Here is a 20,964-nt window from a genome sequence, read left to right as displayed (position 1 = left end):
TTTTCTCTGGACCCATATCGAGCCGTTGGAGACCCCTTGCCTCCCACGGACCGCCGTTTGGAAACCTCGTGCGCCGCCTGAATCTCATTTCCTGATTGGCTGAGTGGAAGCTGTGTGCGGTGCAGACTGCAGACACTGAAAGCTGCAGGGACTCTTGACTGGTTCTGTGACAGCCGTCTGACAACCACATAGCATACCTGGTTAACGGTGTCTCCACGTGGATAATCAATCATGGAACTATTGGGTCGATACCTGGACAGGAGCAATTCAATCAGGTGAGTTATTTATTTATTAATTTATGATTGACCATAAAAAACCGGGCATGTTTTCAAAATTTGTTAACTTTTGACACATCTCTGAAATAAATTTCGCCTAAGTAAAAACATGTTGGCCGCTGAAAATTGGACATAAAGACGCAACAATCAGCGCAAAACCTACTTTTAAAGCTTAAATATTGTCTCACATTTAATAAGTAATGTATTACTTTTCTGTAACTTCCTGAAAGGTAGGCTAGGCTAGCTGGAAATGGCTTGAAACAAACTTTAAAGCCTCTCTGGCTCACAAACTGTTTGGAAAATATTGAAGGTGCACTCCCTCAGCTAACCTTGGACTTAAACCCAGACAGCACCATGAATGCAGGCAGTGTCCTCTCAGTATGAGTTCTTCCTGTAAAAAATGTACAGTCTCATGCTGGACGGAAGAAAAACACAAGGAAAAAAAATTGAGTCAACTTACTGATCATGAAATAACTGCTTTCACTTCCCCTCCTTTTTTCTTTAACACCCTCCGACCATTAGATTCCTGCCTCCTCATACTAAAATTAAGGGGAACTTACAAGTAAAACAGTTTGTACATTTTAACATTTTTGTTGTGACGTTTGTTTCAGCTCTGTCATGACTCACGACCTCATCAAAGAGGAGAACCTAAGAGATGACCTGAAGTTTTACTTCATGAGCCCATGTGAGAAGTACCGGGCCCGGCGACACTTACCCTGGAAACTCGGGGTTCAGATACTGAAAATCGTCATGATCACCACACAAGTGCGTAGCCTGGGGGATGTTTGAGATAGATTTAGGAAAGACCTGGAAAGAAGAACAACCCTGAAAATGTCAAGTTTCTAGAAACTGTAGTAGCCTAGTCTGTCCCAGGGCATTAATCCTGGGGCAGAAACTGTAGTTGAACTAGTGTTTATGTGTGTGGTTGGATACATTTAGACAACTTCAAGTTTCACATGGGGAAACACCAGAAACTACACTCTCCTACTAGAAATAATAACTGTTGTTCCAGTTGAAAAGTACTCAAAATAGCAATTACATCATTGATTTGTTGTTACTGCTGTTCAGAATGGACAAAGTCCAACCCAGCAGTGTTGTAATTTGGGATACAGAGTAGACAACATAATATCACATAATGCAGTACGTAATGATTTCAATTCTAGAAAAAATCTTTAAGTAACAACTGACTTCTGAAAACAATATTCCTGGAAGTATATCTTATTCTTTAAGAATACTACAAAGAACCATACTAAACGGAAAGACATGTGCTCCGACTATCACTGCGAGCATCTTGGTAAAAATAAGAAGTTGCCTATGTATTTATTTCCCCCTGTCCTGTCCTTTGTAGCTCATCCTGTTTGGCCTCAACAACCAGCTAGTGGTGTCCTACAAGGAGGAGAACATGATGGCCCTCAAGAACCTGTTCCTGAAGGACTACAGCGGGGTGGATGAGGACGACTACAGTGTGGCCGTCTACACACAGCAGGGTGTCTATGATAGTCTGTTTTATGTCGTGGAACAGGCAAGTTCAACACCAGAGCATTCACACCATCCTTTTAAATTTGGGTTTTGATAACCTTTACCGGTTTGGTTTTCATATAAGGGAGAGTGGCCTAAGTTGTGCATTTTGGAAGTTGTGCCACCCCTTGTTTCTAGAAAACTGTGGAAGAAATTGGAAATGTGACCACATATTTAAGAAGAGCCATCCATTTGACTCATCCTGTAAAGAAGGGAAACGCAAGGAATAAGATATAAGCACATTTAAGCTCAAAAAACTGTGTTTTGCCTTTCAAAGTAAAATTTCCATGATCAAGGTTTTTTGATTATTGTGTCTGAACAATTATAGACAAGTATGAAAACATTTGACACATGTTTTAGTGCTTTGGTATGCTACATTTGAGTATACAGTTAGCACGATGTCAGCCCTAAATTGCTGCATCATGCTTATTATCCAAATTTCTGGGATTGGGGTGATTTGTGCCAAAGGGCCTGGGTGAGTTTTTTTTTTAACCTTTATTTATACAGGTATATCCCATAAGAGTTATAAGTAAGTAAGTAAAATGTATTTATAAAAGCACATTTATGACAGTTTGCACTGTCCAAAGTGCTGTACATAGTGCATTCAGTAGGTAAACAATGAAGGTAAAATAACAATAACCAAAATAAAAGACGTAAAGCCCATACATCCACATACACACAGATAGTAGTGCAGAGGTAAGATAGTTAATGGGGAGGAAACACCAGGGTGTACATATGGGTTTTGAGCCTTGATTTAAAGGCAGAAATGTAGGGGAATCACATTTGTCAGGTGGCAGTTGGTTCCACAAGCACGGAGCAACTAGTGCAAAGTACATTTCTGAGAGTTGTGCCAGTGGCATGGCTGTATACGCTGGTCACCAAAAGAAAGTGATTGTCTACAGTAGCTCAGAAGAGAGTGACATCTCAATTCCACTTAACGACACCACTGATGAGAGTTCAGATGGCCAGAAAGATGATGATGGTGACTTTGTCATTGTGAGCTTTGCAGGTAAAACCATTAGATCTGCTAGGCCTTGTTTAAGAAAAGTGTCCTTCAATCTTTGTCAACTATTTACTTTATTTACTTTAAATACACCTTAAATAAGTGATTGTCTAATGGATTTGTCTTGCATTACAGTTTATGAGATATATAGCAATGGCACAATTCACCCCATGGTATTCTCTCCAACCGCACAACTTACACCACACAAGTTGTGCATCAAGACAACTTTTTTTCTGAAAGCTATATTTCTTCAACAGTTTATTCCAGATCCAAAGTTGTTATTGCCAGGGATGCACAACACCCTGAAATATATGTACATATTTGAGTTGGAGACTTTACTGTCAAGGCCTCACTTTAAAGTCACTTTGAGTGAAAAGTTGCACAACTTAGGCCACTCTCCCCTAACAGCTTTCCAAAGGTCTGAGTTCCCCAGTCGTAATGACCACTGTGATGTTGACTTGAAGGCCATTTACGAGTTGGAAATTTGTACTCAGGATAACTCTATCAGTTGAACACACCCTTATTCCTAAGGGTTAGTTGGAAACTGGTGTTGTGCAAGTAGAGATTTTACCTTGTTTGCTTTTAGGCCATATAGAAATTAAAATGCTACATCAACAGCATTTCTGACACTAAAACGGGTAAATAAAGCATTTTTATATGAATATAGTAATATATATTTTTTTATTGTTATTTTGAGTGAGACCACATCATGTGCACTAGTGCCCTCATGGTCAGGTGTTCGGAGCATCTTGGTTAATTTGTGTAAACAAATCATTGATAAGGACAATCTGAAACCTGTCACATGTGCATATATATAAAAACATTATATTATGTTTTGTTTAACTGAGGCTTCTGATATTTATAGTACAGCCAGTTGGGCCGGCTCTCTGTGGGCCCCATTAGTTACTCTGAGGATGAAGACGGCAAGCTGATACCTCTCACCATCTGTAAGCAGTTCTACAAGAAAGGCAAAGTGGAGGCCTCAGATGAATCCTACGACATAGATGCTCAGCTGGAGACAGGTAAGAGGGTACAGATAGTTTTTTGTTGTTGTTGGAGTCTAATATCTCAAGCATAGTGTTCATTTTCTCACTCTATTCATCTCCTCCATCTCAGTTTGTATGTCGCATGATCCGAAGGCAGCAGACCAATGGAAAACCCAGAATTCGTCGTTTTTTGATCTGAAATTTTACAGGTAAACGTCTCCCATCGATGTACTGTACATGACTGCAGTGCAGTTAGCACACATCGTTTCCTATTTTTTTTTCTTTTTTTCTCACGCGCATTACAATCCCGTTTCTCCTTTTAGGCTTGTTGACTTGAAAATAACCTTCCAGCTGAACGGAATCAACCTTCAGACAGTGCGTTCACGGGAGATGCCGGACTGCTACTCGTTCTATGTCACGGTATGGTTAAGTCGTGGTTTGGAGCTTGTTATTATGGAAATGAAATGTACCTAAGCAGGTGAACTTTTTGTTCAGCTTTTTATCACCATTTAATAAAGTGCTGACCGAGCATATAGACTGCAGCGTTTTATGGTAAGAGAACTACTTTATCTCATCTTTTTAACAATGTACTTTTCCTTCGACTTTCTGCCCAGATTACATTTGACAACCAGTGCCACAGCGGAAAGGTGAAAATATTCCTGGACATAGACGCACAGAGCTGCGCATGTAAAGACTGGACCATATCTGGGACGGGTAAGGGGCGGCAAATCATATAATGGAGAAATAAACATAAAGTGGAAAGACTGGACAAATTATGTGATTTAGGCTTGTTCATAATTTGTTTTTTGTGCACCGCATGTTCACCACCATATACAAAAACCCAAGGAACAAATACTCTTTGGGCCCAAAAAAATTCAAATGTATTATACTGTTGACTGTTAGTGAGGCGTTTCCTAGTAAACTTGTAGTTATCAGTAAAAATTGTGAGGGAGTTATGCGAGAGATAAACCTTCTTTCTCTCTCACACACACACACACACCAACACACACACACTTGCACACACTTTGTCTCTGTTCCAGCTCAGAAGAATACACACTATCTCCTTGTGTTTGACGGCTTCGTCATTATCGTTTGCCTAACGTCAGCTGTGCTGTGCGGCCGCTCCATCGTACTGGCTGTCAGGTTACTCCAGGTTAGCCTTTCAGTCTCTGCTCACTTTACAATATATCATCCTGGGGTTCTTTAAATGTATTTTTTCTACAAAAAATGTCCTTAGTTACTCTGGTACTATGTTGCAGATCTTTTTCTATAGGAGACTGAATTTTGCATCTGTGTGTTTTCAGAGATTCTCCAGATACTTGCATGAGAATTACAATCGTAAAGTGTGTGAGGACGACCAGAGCGAGTTTCTGAACGGCTGGTATGTGCTGGTCATTGTCAGCGACCTCCTTGCCATAGTTGGGTCCATACTGAAGATGGAAATACAATCCAAGGTAAATTGAATTGGATACTTCTGTCCTAGGAATAAGGCCCAAAATGTACTTTGATAACTATGTGGCTTCACTGTTATGTACTTTTTGTATGAACTTAATTCTCCCTATGCTGTAAAATTTAAGTTTGACAAAAGAAAATAGCTATTATAATCAGATTGCGTTAAAAACAAAAAAAACAGTAAAGGTTTTAAGCAGTCACCATAATAGTTTTGGTACTGCATGCATGCTGAACTAACAGCCTGTAATTTATTAAGTCTGAATGTCTTGTGGACTTTGGACTGAAAGGACTAAATGTAGAGGTGTAGATTTAAACGTATACAATTACAAAATCAATATCCTCAGTGAGGTAGTTGTGTTATAACTAGGGCCCGACCGATATGGATTTTTGGGTGCCGATGCCGATTATTTTCAGAGAAAAATTACAATAACGATTAAATCGGACGATTTTTTATTTTTTTTAATCCGATAAATACATATATTGAAAAAATTTACTTTTTTTGAACCCTTAAATATATATAAATACTTTTTACTGTCAATAGGTGTTCAGGAACTTTTTATTTATTGAAATATGCATTATCTAAAAAAATAAAAAAGTGTTACAAATATGTCTAAAGTGACATGACACATTTTTAAACTCAGACATTAAGTATTTTATGTAACTGCTCCCAACCCTCTGGAACTACCTCCCTCCAAACATCAGCATCTCAGACTAGATAAACTCATTCAAGTCAAGTCAACTCAAAACTCACCTCTTTAAGAAAGCATAATGCGCCTGACTCCACTCCAAACCTTATCTTTAATTTGTCTGTATTTTGTTTTCTTTTTCTATAAGTATGATTTTCTATATGTTTGATGTAAAGTGTCTTTGAATGACCTCCAATAAAGCACTATATAAATTCTATATAATAACTATAGTAATATCAACTACTATTAACAGTCAAGAGATGACCAATGACTCTGCTATTGGTGTCAGGGGGAACTGTCAAGTGTGAATTAATCCAATGTATTACAACACACCTGCTGCTGCTGTTAATAGGCTATAAGGCTACCTCCGGGGCAGCAATGCATCTCACTCAACATGATTGCTGGAATGAAAAAATAAAAAATCTGCGGCCATTTAGCAAATTTTCGGAGATGTGCTATAATCGGCCGGCCGATATATCGGTCGGGCCCTAGTTATAACCCTAGAAAATGAAAGCAAAGTCACGTTATGTCCCTTGTTAGTTATCAATTGACAGGATGTTCCTCTGTTGCAGTTCCACATTGTACTTTAAGCCCTAATAAAATAATCCACGTGGATCATCTCACAGTTCCCCCACAGTTTACAAGATAGGTAGGGTGAGATAAATTTTAAGCTACACAACTGCTAGTGAAACTCTGTACTGTTAGTATACACTAAGACCTGATTTCCTGGTGAATGGGAATATTGCCGTGTAGTGCTTTACAAGGTTGGTTTCACTCACACACACACACACACACACACACACTCACACACACCAATGGCAGGAAGCTACCAAGCAAGGTAGTGGTAAGTAATCAGATGCAATGTGGGGTTCAGTGTCATGCCCATGCATACTTCAACATGTGGACAGGAGCAGGTCTGGATCAATATCCCAACACTGTGATAAGTGGACAACCCTGCTCTGCACCTCACTAAATCAGCTTTCTCAGTGATCTTTTGAATTTTCTTTCTTCCCCTGTAGAGTCTGACTAGTTACGATGTGTGCAGTATCTTCCTGGGAACGTCTACATTATTGGTGTGGGTGGGTGTGATCAGGTACCTGGGATATTTCCAGAAGTACAATGTGAGTTCTTAAACCATTTTTCTCCCTTTTTTTGTACATGGACTTGCCTCACTTTATTATTGGGTTGAAGCTTAACGTACTTACTCACTGACTTCCTATTTCCCTACTTCCTGTGTGTCTAGGTGTTAATTTTAACCATGAAATTAGCCTTCCCCAAAGTCCTGCGCTTCTGCTGCTGTGCGGGCATGATCTACCTCGGCTACACCTTCTGCGGGTGGATCGTACTCGGCCCGTACCATGAGAAGGTAACCCTCTAACTGTTCTGAGGAGAGCAGAGGATGTAGGAGTGTCTTCTATAGATATTAGAGAAGTGAGCTTATGATGCTATGCTGACTTTGCTTTTCTTTATTGTTGCAGAAAAACGGCTGTGGCCACAGAAATAAGGTTGCATAAGGGGAGTTCCCAAATCTTTTAATTGGGCTGAAACAGCATAATTCGATTTGAACACAAGAAACAAAAAACTAATAATAAATATATATATATTTTTTAAGATAATTTTTTGGCATTTTCAAGCTTTATTTGATAGTACAGAGTCGAAATGGGGAGAGAGAGAGGGGGATGACCTGCAGTAAAGGTCCACGGGTCGGATTTGAACCCGCGACCACTGCAACGAAGGCCGGAGCCAATATGATACGCACGCTATCCACTACGCCACCGGAGCACCCCAATAATAATCTTTGTTATTACAATTATTTTAAAAGAAGGAACACTGGTGATCAGAGTTTCACTTACAGTAGGAGAAAAAGGCAACTTAACGGATATTCTCTTTTACGGTAAACTGCATTTTAAATTGCTCTGTCCTGTCCATATTTCCTGTAAGTTGAGAGAACTTCAAAAAACTTGCTTGTTGCTACCTTGTCCAGGAGCAACGTCTAGTTCTTTGGCCTTATAGTTAGTTTGTTTATTTATTTTTGAAGACATTGAATATTCAACCACTAGGTGTCAGTATACAACAAAAAGAGCAACGTTCTATCCTTGCAGCAAGTTTGAGAATTGATTGAATGGAAGACACTCGGCATAACTTTGTCTCTGTCTCTACTTTTTACAATATTTCTAGGTGCTTTATTTACCTCTTTATTAGACAGAGGAAAGTGTGGGAATCAAGTACATACCTTTGTACGTCTCAGGTTGTCTTGTTATCTTCAAAATACATTCTCTGTTTGTATGTTGCATAGTTGGAGGGAGCATTAGATATAAGAATTGTATTGACAACAACTGTGCATATAATGCATAATGATAACTTGTAGAAGGGACAGGAAAAAACTAAGGTCTCCTTGAGAAACAGAAGGTTACATGGTTAAGTTTTTTTTATGCTGTGAAAACATCACAACAGATGTTTTAGTTGCAACCAGGGAGTATTTGGAAAGGGGGAGGCCGCAGCTTGAACAACAAGTGCCATCAGGGGAAAATCTATGTGTTTAGCTGTCCTCGCCCGTTAAGATAAATTATTTACGGAAGTCCAAGCACGCAGTAGGAGTCTAAACAAGGCAGTGCTCGTACCTTGGAGAGGCAGATGTGAGATAGACCAAGATTGGCCGCCCGGGGCCAAGTGATGTCTCGCCCAGCCAAATGAAAATGTGGCGATAATCCTAAACTGAGGAGAAGTAGCTGCTGTAAATAAGTCATGCACTGACTTGAAATGCGTTTGTTAGGTCAGTTTACTTGTGGATTGCATTCTCATAATTCATGGACTATAGCTTGAATGTCGCTTGTGGGGAGAATTGTATCCAGCTCCCATCTCCCAAGAAAACTTGAAAAGTAGTATTGCGTTCAATTTATGTACGTCTGCATTCGGTGGAAGTGAAAGTGCTGCAGTTGTGCTATGCCTGTAATTGAATTTAAAACAGGTTTCAGTTCCTTGTGGGTCCAACACTACAGTGAAGTGATGCACGGTCATGATATTTACATTGCGGTGGCTTGGGGAGTCCCCCAGTACTGTGCTGTCAGCCCTTCCAGGCTCCTCTGTGTATTTACTGTAGGCATAAACAGAGGATGTTGCAGGACTTGCCATCCCACACGTTTTCAAGTGCAGTACCCTGGATCCATACACTCGCAGTGGGATGTTGTGTTTAGATACTATCTCATTCTACTAAAATGCTCATCCCTGACTTTCCGGCCATCAGTCTCTTTCGTTTGCCTTTCGTTCTTCATCGTTGATCCCCTATCAACCTATCAAGCTGAGGAGAGATGTTGTTCAGTATACAGGACAACATTTTTTTTTAAACTGTTAACATGATGTTCTTTTGAATACCCTCAGTACTTTTACATGTGACCATTGATTATTTATAGTCATCTAAAATTACTCACTTTTTTAGTTTTGGAATATGACATGCTGCTCCTTCTCTTCTCTTCTGGCTCCCAACCTTTTTGGCTTGTTGATAAATTGGAAATGCTGATTCGATATAATCAATTATTCTCTCAGCAACTATTTAGATTACGTTTAATTTTCAATCTCAGACATTCCCTTTTTGCCTTTATTAATGTCTATAGGTTTTTTTTTTTTTAGATATTGTATTGGAATACATTTTATAATGTCACCTTAGGCTTTTAAATATTTTGACTATTTTAGAACATTTCACAGGCCAAATATTTTACAAAACGACACAAATTGTAGAAGAAAAAAAAACGATCATGAAACCTGTCGTTGCTGACCTACTTGTGACCACTAATAGAATGAAGCTACATTCGGTATACTTACAACCTGATCGTTGCCGCGTGTACTGTTAATGTCAAATGAGTGCCAGTCGGTTTAGGCAAAGTTATTTTTGGAGGCTTTTATTTTGAAAGCAATTTGGGAGACTGAGGATGTAGAAGAAGCCAGCATCTCCCAGGCACAAATCAGAGACAAGATTTCACAACTTCTTCTCCTTCCATCGTTGTAGTTTGAGGGCCTGAGTCGTGTGGCGGAGTGCCTGTTCTCCCTGATAAATGGTGACGACATGTTCACCACCTTTGCCCAGCTCAAGGACAAAAACACCTTGGTGTGGCTCTTCAGCCGGGCCTACCTCTACTCCTTCATCTCCCTGTTCATCTACATGGTTCTGTCGCTTTTCATCGCCCTCATCACTGATGCCTACGAGACAATCAAGGTACTTTTGCTGTGGTTTGGTTCTAATGAGGAGTGAAGTGCAAATTATAAATTAGACTTTAAAATGGTCTTGCTACGCCAAAAAAAGGGAGTTCGCTAATGGAACATCCATAGGAAAATATTTCACAGTACTTGGCCGATTAATCAATCATGAAAGTAGTTGTTCGTCTACAGCCCTAATCCAAATTTATTTGCATTTATGTCGATCATCCTAATGATGCACATTTTTGGAAAGCTTTTAAGTGTTTTACTCTCGCTTGTGACACATTTGTGAAGACTGTGCTCCATGTCGTCCCATGAGTACAAGTGTAGATTCCTTTTTTCATTCTTTTTTGTGTTTTATTCTTTCTCCAACAGAACTACCAAAAGGAAGGATTCCCGTTGACGGACCTGCATAAGTTCCTAAGAGAGCAAAAAGATTTTTCTGTTGCAGAGGAGAGCTGTCAGCATGACCTTCCCGTCAGACACTCTGTGCTCTGCTGCTGCCAACGGTAAGATGGTGTTTGTGGTCATGTCCGGGTGCTTTAATTATGTTTAACCTTTTAAATCACACAGCATGCTGAACACACATTTACAATGTGAACACATTTAAGCTGCACTATACAAACACCACTTCCCATCACTCAAACATGAGCAAATATTATGGTTAAAGTGCCTTGCACAAGGCCAGTGTGCTGGCTAATTCCTGTAATTATAGTCTCACCGTTGATTCGGGTTGTGTCACAGTATCATAAGCTCTTTGATCCGTTTTACAGCCAGAAGTCCGCTATATACCTCACAACAAAACATCTAATGGTGTTGACAGGCATTCACGCTCTTGTCTTTTTTCAGAAGGTTTAGTCGAGTTATCCTGCCGTGGAATTAGATCGATAAATCCGCCTATACAAGGAATGACTCTTGATATACTTCAACCCAGCGGTGACAGATTTTTCAACTTTTCGTTGCGGTTGTGTTTCAAGCTACTTGTATAGAAGTTGGATTTATTACAAAATAGCGGAGCAAAAACTGTGCTTTCTTATGAGGAAGTTATCACACGCTATTACATTAACACATTCCTTTAACAGTCTGTGATTCAGTCCCTATACAGTCCCCTCCAATAGTATTGGAACGGTGAGGCCAATTCCATTATTTTTGCCGTAGACTGGAAACATTTGGGTTTGACACCAAAAGATGAATATGAGACAATAGATCAACATTTCAGCTTTAATTTCCAGGTATTAACATCTGGATCCGATACACAACTTAGAAGATAGCATTTTTTGTAAAGGAACACCACATTTTTAGGCGAGCAGAAGTATTGGAACAGATAGACTTTAAATAAATTAAAATTAATAAAACTTAATATTTTTTCGCAAATCCTTTGCTTGCAATTGTTATGAGGAAATCAAGTAGAGTGATACGTTTGTAATAGCAAAAGGTTTATTTTCAATCAATAGCAAGAAAACTCCGCGGAGTGGTCACTAGTTCCAACACTTGTTACGTGCAGCAAAGAGTGACCACGTTCCCTTAAAGTCATGACATATTTAAGGACATCGTAGGAGATAGGTAGACAGGTTCAAATATACATACTTAAGGAAGCTGGGTAGACAGACAGGCGTCTAACAGCGAGGGGCCACTCACACTAGGGCCGCGGCCCCGTGCCAAAGCTCATTAGCATACTAAAGTCTAGAACGTTTGGCTAGTGTGACCACGCCAACTTGTATTCCAGCACGGAATAGCCCCTTGGCCACGGCACACCTGGGAGAGGTGTGCCGTGGCCAAAGTACAGATGCTAATGAGATGACACGCGCACAAGCAAGCGCACAGGCGGCGTTCCTGACGTGAATTTATTAAGGATGCATAGTCCGTTAACGTCCGCTGCCTTACTAGTCGGCACCAGAATTGCCCACCACTTGGACTTGTAGCTACATAAAATGTGTGAGAATTAACGTGTGTGTAGGCCTAGGTGTGGGCTAATAAAAGAGGGAGAGAGCTAAATAGGTGAGCGCAGAAAGCAAAGCAAAAAGGTTTTCGTGTTTACTCGCGTTCGTCAGATGATTTTTTTCTTTTTCCTCCCGTCAGCTGTCATAACTGCCTTTACGCATGGCGGTGGAGACGCACCCAAAACAACACACCGCGGCCCGGTGATAAGGAAACAGTAGCCTACACTAAGGTTTAACAAGAAACTTTATAAAGACACTTAAAAAAACGATCTCTGCCCATACAAAAAGTTCTGACTTGGATTTGATGGAGCGATGTGTGTGTGTATTAAACCATCCGGTATGGTCTGATGACGGGCCGTTATATTAATAATAAACAGCGTGCTGCACAAATATGAGACTGTCCACCGCGACCTATTACGTCAAGGCTACATTTAAAAAAAAAACAATAGCTTAAGGATTCTCGTTGCTCTAATGTGGAAGTGGAATATATGATGCAAATTTGGCCGGATGAAAATATTCACAAACAGTCGTATAGCCTACAAGACTACGCTCCAAATCCTAAACGCACACGGTGACGTAGGCAAGGTGCAAACGTGCCCAGGCCCCGAGCAGTGTGAGCACGGGCCAGTGGGGGGGGGGGGAATCGTGCTGAATCTTCCTGCAGCACGGAACAGGCAAACGGCCCTAGTGTGAGTGGGCCCTGAGTGACAGGCTGTTTTGCAGACAGTTCTAATATACATGCATTGTTATTGTAAAACATGGGAGGGGTCAGGTTGGTGTGGCCCGTCTGAGTGGTTTGTTGGATACGCATTTGAGGAATCTTCATTTAAGTTTACAATTAACCAACATGCAATACTGTATATTTCATTACACTTAGGCCCTGTTCTCACGGCAACACGAAACGGTGCAAACGCGGAAAAATTCCTGCGGTTGCACTATATCATGTCCATGAAAACAGCAAACGCAGGCATGAAACCGCAAGTTTTTGAGATCTACTCCCAGGGAGTATTTTTTGGAAAACACAACGGTTTTGGTTTCATGTGAACACCGAAAACATTTCCTCTGGTAACGCTGACGTCACGGCTCCACTTCACGTATGCATAGTCTATAACATTTGCTGTCAATACCCATACGCGAGTTATAAAGTTAGAAGACAATTAACGTGCAGGGCTTAAATAGGCCTATAACACTCGCCAATTTAGTCTGTAGTCTATTAGTAAGTTATTGATACCATGCACCCGCCACTTTGTCTGGGGAAAGATTTGTGCTCTGCCGCTTTTTCTAGCAAAATAAACTTGTGTACACGGCTCTCTCTACATTAAAAACACTATCCATAGTTCAGCGCGCAGCGGTTAAGTTACTGTTCAACAAAAGGAGCATTAAGGCTACGGCTTCACAGTAAAAGCATTTCACTGGCTAAACGTTAACAGCATTTCACCGGACAAACGTGAGTTGACTTTTATTTTGAAGTACGCCTAACAGGAAAAGTAGCTGCTCACAAAGCCCCTTCACTATCAGCATGTCTTCTGTTTTCACGAGTTCAATGCGGTGAAATAAGAGGACAGAAAGCTTGTCATTTACAATACTTGTAACCCCAAGCTTACACCAACCGCTTTATGAACGTTAGTGGCATTAATTTTCGGTTTCAGTAAGGTTTTATGCATCAAATTGTACCGGAAATGCTATTTACTACTACCTTGTACCGCCCACTGCTGGCCTGGCATGCTTACTACATCGATTTTGTCCCGTTTCCTCTGAAAACATGTGCACGGGTGAAGATGTCAGATAAATTGTGTCTGAACGGGTTTTTTTTTTAAACCAAAAATGGGAAAACTGTCACGTTTTCACCGTGAGAACAGGCCCTTATAAGTCTATACAAGATAATAACAATGTTTCCTATTGCATTAATAAGTATTCCAACATTTGAGTCCAGAGATATATAATATGCAAAATCTGCCACTACACAATAACCGCATAAAGCCTGTGACCAATTGACATCACCAAACTTTTGCATTCTTCTTTTGTGATGTTTTTCCAGGCTTTCAACGCAGCCTCATTCAGTTGCTGTTTGTGTTAGGGGGTTACTCTCTTAACCCATTGATGACGGCTGCTGCGCGATGCCACATTGCCTCTCCTGCCTGATGCTGCATCGTGCAGCATTGTTACTTTATCTAATTTTCATGGCATGCGCAGCATAGAATGCACTGTCATTGGTTCAAATACACATGAGGTGGGTTTTGTTGATTTTTTAAGACCACGTCACCACCCAAAAGTTGTGTGGTTTGCCGAAAATCACATCAATCAAAAAAATAAAAAATAAAACAAAATAATAAAAAAAAATAAGCCAGCTGTGTCAGCGATAGTGTATTACAGAACAGTTAGTGGCGTTTGGTGCGCAGAATCAAGGTCCACTATAGGCTACTGACGAAAATCACACTAAATATTTTATATTATTTATTCTTTTTTTTCTCCCCCATCTAATTTTGACGATTTTTAGAAAAAATTTTTGGTGTGTAAGCGCTAAGGGAGCATGTTTAAATAAAACCTGTGAACCTTAACTTTTAAATGTATTTTATTTCATGTTTCTATGTGCTACACAGGCGTAGATATTAAGGTTTTGGTAGACTTGACAATTCGTACTATTTTTTCAGAAAACCCTCAGGCATTAAGGACATGCATCTTAGATTGCCATAGTCATCAATGGGTTAAGTCTCCTCTTTGGCAGGTAAAATGGATGCTCTATAGGGTTTAAGTCTGGAGATTGACTTGGCCAGTCTATAACCTTTCACTTCTTGCCCCTGATTGGCAGACAAAATGTTTCTGTAGACTTAGAGTTAATTTTGCTGTTGCCATCATGTGTTACATCATCAATGAAGATTAATGAGCCCGTCCCAGAAGAAGCCATGCAAGCCCAAGCCATGACATTGCCTCCACCGTGTTTCACAGATGAGCTTGTATGTTTGGGATCATGAGCAGATTCTTTCTTTCTCTAAACTTTAGCCTTTCCAACACTTTGGTAAAGGTGCATCTTGACAACAACACAGTAACACGCGATGGCAACAGCAAAATGAACTCAGAAGTCTACAGGAACATTTTGTCTGCCAATTTAAAGAAAGATGCAACCAAACTGATTGGAAGATCCTTCATCATGCAGCAAGATAATGATCCAAAAAAACTGCTAAAACAACAAAGGAGTTCATCAGGGGCAAGAAGTGGAAGGTTTTAGATTAGCCAAGTCAATCTCCAGACTTAAACCCTATAGAGCAGGGGTGTCCAAACTTTTTTCACTGAGGGCCACATACAGAAAAATCTACGAAGGGCCGGGCCACTTTGCAAAAATAACACATTTATCAGGACATGTAGCTGCTCTGATGTTTAGTTTCATAGTGTCTTCGTAAATTGTAATCCTTCTTCACGGTAACACTTTCCTTGCACATTAAACAGACACATTTCCCCTCTTGCTTATATGCCAATGATACATCCAGTGTTTTCTGCCTTTGCATCCAATATCCAGCAGGGTGAAAATAGTATCCAGCCGAGGTCTCGACCCTCCTAGGGGGATCCGGGGGTATGCCCCCCCGGGAGATTTTTTTACGTTTTTAAAGTGAAATGCATGAATCTGGTGCACTTTGAGAGGGAAATTAAGTTTTAAGTATTAATTTTGTATGAAAAAAAATGGAGACACTGTGTCAGATGAATTAGAAGCTATTGGAGAAGGACATAGATTTTCCATAATAATATTAATTTAGAATAAAATATTATGCAGGGTCCTCTGGGATGGGCTCTTTTTCTTTTATGGGACATATTTCTCTGTAATATAATGAGTGCATTTAAATTATTTAAAAATTAAAAGCGCATATTACATTATATTTTTAAAATGTGCCACAGGCCAATCAATCAGTGTTTGACACCCCTGCACTAGTGGCTTAACTAAGAAATGCAAAAAAAAAAAAAAAAAAAAAATTTTTTTTTTTTTTTTTTAAAGGGCCATATTACATTATATTCTTAAAATCGGCCGCGGGCCAATAAAAAGCGGGCCGCGGGCCGCAGTTGGCCCGCGGGCCGTAGTTTGGACACCCCTGCTATAGAGCATGCATGTTACCTGCTAAAAAGGAGACCGAAGGGAGTAACCCCCCAAAACAAACAGCAACTCAATGAGGCTGCGGTGAAAGCCTGAAAAAGCATCACAAAAGAAGAATGCAAAAGTTTGGTGATGTCAATGGGTCACAGGCTTGATGCGGTTATTGCAAGCAAAGTATTTGCGACAAAATATTACGGTTTATTCACTTTAATTTATTTAAAGTCTATCTGTTCCAATACTTTTGCTTGCCTAAAAATTAGGCGTTCCTTTACAAAAAATGCTATCTTCTAAGTTGTGTATCGGATCCAGATGTTAATACCTGGAAATGAAAGCTGAAATGTTGAGCTATTGTCTCATATTCATTGTTTGGTGTCAAACCCAAATGTTTCCAGTCTACAGCAAAAATAAAGGAATTTGCCTCACCGTTCCAATACTATTGGAGGGGACTGTATATGGAGAGACGTGGTATTTATCTTTACGTCCCCGTTCTCTGCTCATTCCTTTTCTATGAGCCAATCGCTATCATCAGCAGGCAGCAGACTGGAGCGGAGTTTCCTCCACGCTGTGGTTTGGCTCGCTCTTGCGTGGTCTGAGAGCAATGAAATTAGTGGTGGGAGCTATGCAGACACACCCAGTGATGGACTGATTACAGAGAAACTGAGGCTGTACGCTGGGAAGAACCCTACCCCCCCCCCCCACCCACCACCACCCCAACCATTACTCCCTCTTTGCTGCATTGCCTCCCACATAAACACTCAGCCAATTGAGCCAGAAAAGTATTGCTATTATAGCTAGCGGTTAGTTGGGAAGTGTTATTTGATTGGATTGTGAAGGGTGAAAGTTTAATTCCAGTGGCCTTTTTTAAATTTGGAGTACAGTGTAGCTAAATGGCTCATCTGTGTGTTAACACTGTATCCTCTCTTTTTTTCATCACTTGCTTATCCTTTTTTTGTTATCAGGACATATCTGGCAGTCATTCTCTAACCAAGTGTTGCACTTCTCGCATTTTAACACACCGCATTCCATTTCGAAAGCTACACCGCAGAGTTTTTGCCGGTTGAAAAGTCAATGCTTCCTCTTTCTAATTTTCTGTTTCTACTAAACGGAGAAGCTCAACCAAAAGCCTTTGGCATTTTTTTCTATATTCGTAAAGATTCCCAGATTTTTATAGAACTCTTTGAATAGATCATTAATTTTCCCTGTTTGTGATGAGGGTTGTTTTTTTGTAGCCATTGCCATTGTCCACTTAAAAAAAGGCAAAATCCACTCTGTGACTGAGCGCAAAAAGATGTTGTTTATCCCAGAAAGAGCAACAGATTTAGTCATCTGTATAGAATCGTTAAGTGTTTGCAATGAGGCCATTATTTACTGAAAGCAAGTGTTTGTACACACGCCATAGAAATACTTTTGAATCGTAATCTGTGGAAAATAACTGAATACGTTAAAGGTGTGGGGCGGGGGGAAGCTTTTTTGGCTTATTCTTACAGTATGTAAGTATCAGTTTCTCCTTGGCAGGCCTCTTCCATCATTACTGTATTAGCAGACATTAACACTGTGACTTTCCTGCAAGCTCCACAGCCGCCTTCTGTGGCCGAAGCCATCCGGTCCTCCTGCTCTGGATTTCTTGAGTGTCTCGGGAAGTTAGGTCTCAGTTACAGAGCCATTAGGTAATAATGTGCAATAGTGCAACTTAAAGCAAGGCTGCCAATTGAAGATCCATCTTCTCTGTGGAGATGAGCATACAAATGCCGGTGGCCTTTGTGAGAGTGGGTTGACTTATTTGTCATTAGGAGCGCTTTTGTCGAGTTATATGGATTTCTGTAATTTAAGTCATTTGCAGCCTTGGAAAAATACACCAAATTACCAGATTAGATCAGTGTTCTCATGCTAACATGTTAATGTCTTACAGGATGAAATTTCATCTCCCTGTTGTTATCCTCTGTTGCTGAAATAAGTTGATCTTGTTTTGAAAGCAAGCTTAGGAGGAAGGGTACTCCTTTCGTTTGGAACCAATATATCAAGTCTGTCTGCCGGAATAATGTGAAACTGACTATTTGAGTGGACAAGCTACAGGCAGCAAAGACTTGAATGTGTCCGCTGCACTTCATAAATTGCGTGTGATTTCACAGTATGATAAAGCATCTTAGCCAAAGGATTATGTTTTAAAATAATTTTGACAGTGTGCTCAGCTTTGCACAAGAAATGTCTCAATAGTTTAGGTGGCATTGCTTTCCAAGAGAATGATTCAACACAACCTTCTCACTCTGTGAAATACATTCACATCCTCAAATGTTCTGTGGAACAGAGAGTCCAGGACAAACTCAACCCAGCAATAGAATGTACTGTAGATCATAAAGATGAAGGAAAAATGTCTAATTGTTTGCAGAACAGAAACATAATAAGCAGTTTCCCTTGAGAGCAAAATGTAAGGAGGCGCACCGTGACAAGGCGGTCATTTTCAATTCTCAGAATGGGTATGCACTGAAGAGACACCCAATCCGTATATCCTCGTCCTGCCTCCCTTTCCTTGTCTCCCTTTGTGTGTCTAGGGCCAAACCCTTCTTGCAGGTGAAAGCCCAGAGAATAAAGATACATGCTTGTGCTGGCTCCTTTTCAATAGAAAATCAAATATGATGATCTGTGTAGAGGATTATCTCTGCAACTACAGTTAAATACTGTAAGCAAGAGTTTTAACTTTCCTCAACCGGTCTGAACAAGCAGCTGCCGGACTTGCTTCATTTTAATTCCTGCGACCTTATGGACATGTTGAGCATGCATCTCAGAACAAAATGACGCAGAAACTGTCTGGCATTGTAGCTGAACCAGGCTTAGTTGAGGGAAAAATGGGATGTCACCTTAAGTATTTAGCAATGTTTTGAATACAAATCTGATGACAGCTGTGCTAGCATGGTCAATTGGGACTTATTGTACCACAAAACCAACTAAGCAGAGGCCCACAGCATATACAGTGTATATATATATATATATATATATATATACACACACTCTCACCGGCCACTTTATTAGGTACAGCAGTTCATTTTCTTAACACGTATAACTTATCAGCCAATCACATGCAAGCAACTCAATGCATTTAGGCATGTAGACCTGGAGAGGACAACTTATTTAAGTTAAAACCGAGCATCAGAATGGGGAAGAAAGGGGGATTTAAGTGAGTTTTTTCAGAAACTGCTGATTTACTGGGATTTTCAGAGAATGGCCCGAAAAAGAAAAGATATCCAGTGAGCGGCATTGTGGACAAAAATGCCTCGTTGATGTCAGACAAGGATGGGCATACTGGCTCAAGATGATAGAAAGGCAACAGTAACTCAAATAACCACTTGTTACAACCAGGGTATGCAGAATACCATCTCTGAATGCAAAACACGACCAACCTTGAAGCAGATGGGCTACAGCAGCAGAAGACCCCATCGGGTGCTACTCCTGTCAGCTAAAAACAGGAAACTGAGGCTACAATACGCACAGGCTCACCAAAATTGGACAATAAAAGATTGGAAAAGTATTGCCTGGTCTGATGAGTCTCAATTTCAGTTGTGAAAGTCAGATGGTAGGGTCAGAATTAGGCGTAAACAACATGAAAGCATGGCTCCATCCTGCCAAGGACCATCAACCATGCCATGTTAAAAGTAGCTTAAATCCCCTTTCTTCTCCATTTTGATGCTCTGTTTTAACTTCAGCATGATGTCTTGACCACGTCTACATGCCTAAATGCATTGAGTTGCTGCCATGTGATTGGAAGTGTGTGTGTGTGTGTGTGTGTGTGTGTGTGTGTGTGTGTGTGTGTGTGTGTGTGTGTGTGTGTGTGTGTGTGTGTGTGTGTGTGTGTGTGTGTGTGTGTGTGTGTGTGTGTGTGTGTGTGTGTGTGTGTGTGTGTGTGTGTGTGTGTGTGTTTCATGCATGTGTTTCTTTACATGGTGGCGCTGATGGTGTCTTGTGCTCCTTTTTGGATCATGTTGCAGGAATTCAGAAAATGACGACGTCATATTGATCAGCTGACAGCTTTCCCATCGGCAAGTGAGACCATTCAGAGGAGGAGGAGGAGGAGAGCAGGGCTTCACACGTCTGATACAGACTTTGGAATTGAACTATACGATTGAAATATTCTGGAAAATGTAGATTTACCATTCCAGGAGATTCGGTGACATTAGACCAAACAAGTTTCCTCTCTTGAACACGGAACTGGAGCTCAAGCGAAAGGAGAAAAAAGGTTTCATAACAGTATCTATTGGTGTTCAGGATACTGTCGAAGTTTACTTTTTTTTAAAATGTCTGCACATGCATTTAGTCGTTAAAGAACATGATTATGTGTTTTCTGCTTTTCAACTGTTGCTGCAAACATTGTTGCTATGTAACATAATGCAGTGCTGGATGGATGTAATATATTTGTCAAGTGTTGGTAGTAAAATATTTTTGTAAAGGTATCATTTTCATTTGTTCATTGTCCAGAGTATGTTTCCTGTATTTTCACCTTCAGCTGTTTAAAAACATTTAAGTCAGGTGGTAGATCACAAGTAGCGAACTGCATTATTTACATGTTCAATAGTGTTAATGACACTAAAGTACAACAAATACTGTATATTCTGTGTTCTGAAAAATATTGAGCGCTCCAAAGGTTTCCCTGCATTGGGCGACACATTTTAAGTTGGACTGAGCTTGAGTAAGAAGGGCGTTTTGAATCACAACACTGGAACTACAATGTTAGTCAGTTTGGTCATCAAATTAAATCTAACAGAAATTGTTGAACAAGCTTGAGCATGACTTCTCACTTGGAATAGGACCACTGGATTTTAAATGTGTAAAGGAAATTACAG

The 20,964-nt window shown here is 40.3% G+C and overlaps 1 protein-coding gene across 1 annotated transcript; it reads left to right on the top strand.

Moving 5' to 3' along the window:
• The first annotated feature begins 190 nt into the window (after window positions 1–190).
• mcoln2 (mucolipin TRP cation channel 2) lies at window positions 191–20,422 on the top strand. Its single transcript, XM_080033428.1, has 14 exons — window positions 191–275; window positions 887–1,040; window positions 1,624–1,797; window positions 3,662–3,818; window positions 3,913–3,991; window positions 4,106–4,202; window positions 4,397–4,496; window positions 4,823–4,935; window positions 5,087–5,236; window positions 6,940–7,041; window positions 7,164–7,286; window positions 9,924–10,130; window positions 10,487–10,620; window positions 20,113–20,422. Exons 1-14 carry the CDS (start codon window positions 232–234, stop codon window positions 20,147–20,149), a joined length of 1,671 nt encoding a protein of 556 aa, XP_079889554.1. The 5' UTR covers window positions 191–231; the 3' UTR covers window positions 20,150–20,422.
• Window positions 20,423–20,964: the final 542 nt, after the last annotated feature.

Source organism: Ammodytes marinus, assembly GCF_949987685.1.
Source record: "Ammodytes marinus genome assembly, chromosome: 8".
NCBI classification, from domain to species: Eukaryota; Metazoa; Chordata; class Actinopteri; order Uranoscopiformes; family Ammodytidae; genus Ammodytes; species Ammodytes marinus.
Note: the sequence above shows the minus strand (reverse complement) of the source record. Positions and strands in the feature narration are given on the sequence as shown.

Bases quoted from the DNA above. Each gene is read 5' to 3' on its own strand.
- mcoln2 (XM_080033428.1), top strand. From the start codon at position 232: ATGGAACTATTGGGTCGATACCTGGACAGGAGCAATTCAATCAG. The intron at 1,798-3,661 runs GCAAGTTCAACA...TGATATTTATAG, and splicing joins TGTTTTATGTCGTGGAACAG to TACAGCCAGTTGGGCCGGCT. The intron at 3,819-3,912 runs GTAAGAGGGTAC...CCTCCATCTCAG, and splicing joins AGATGCTCAGCTGGAGACAG to TTTGTATGTCGCATGATCCG.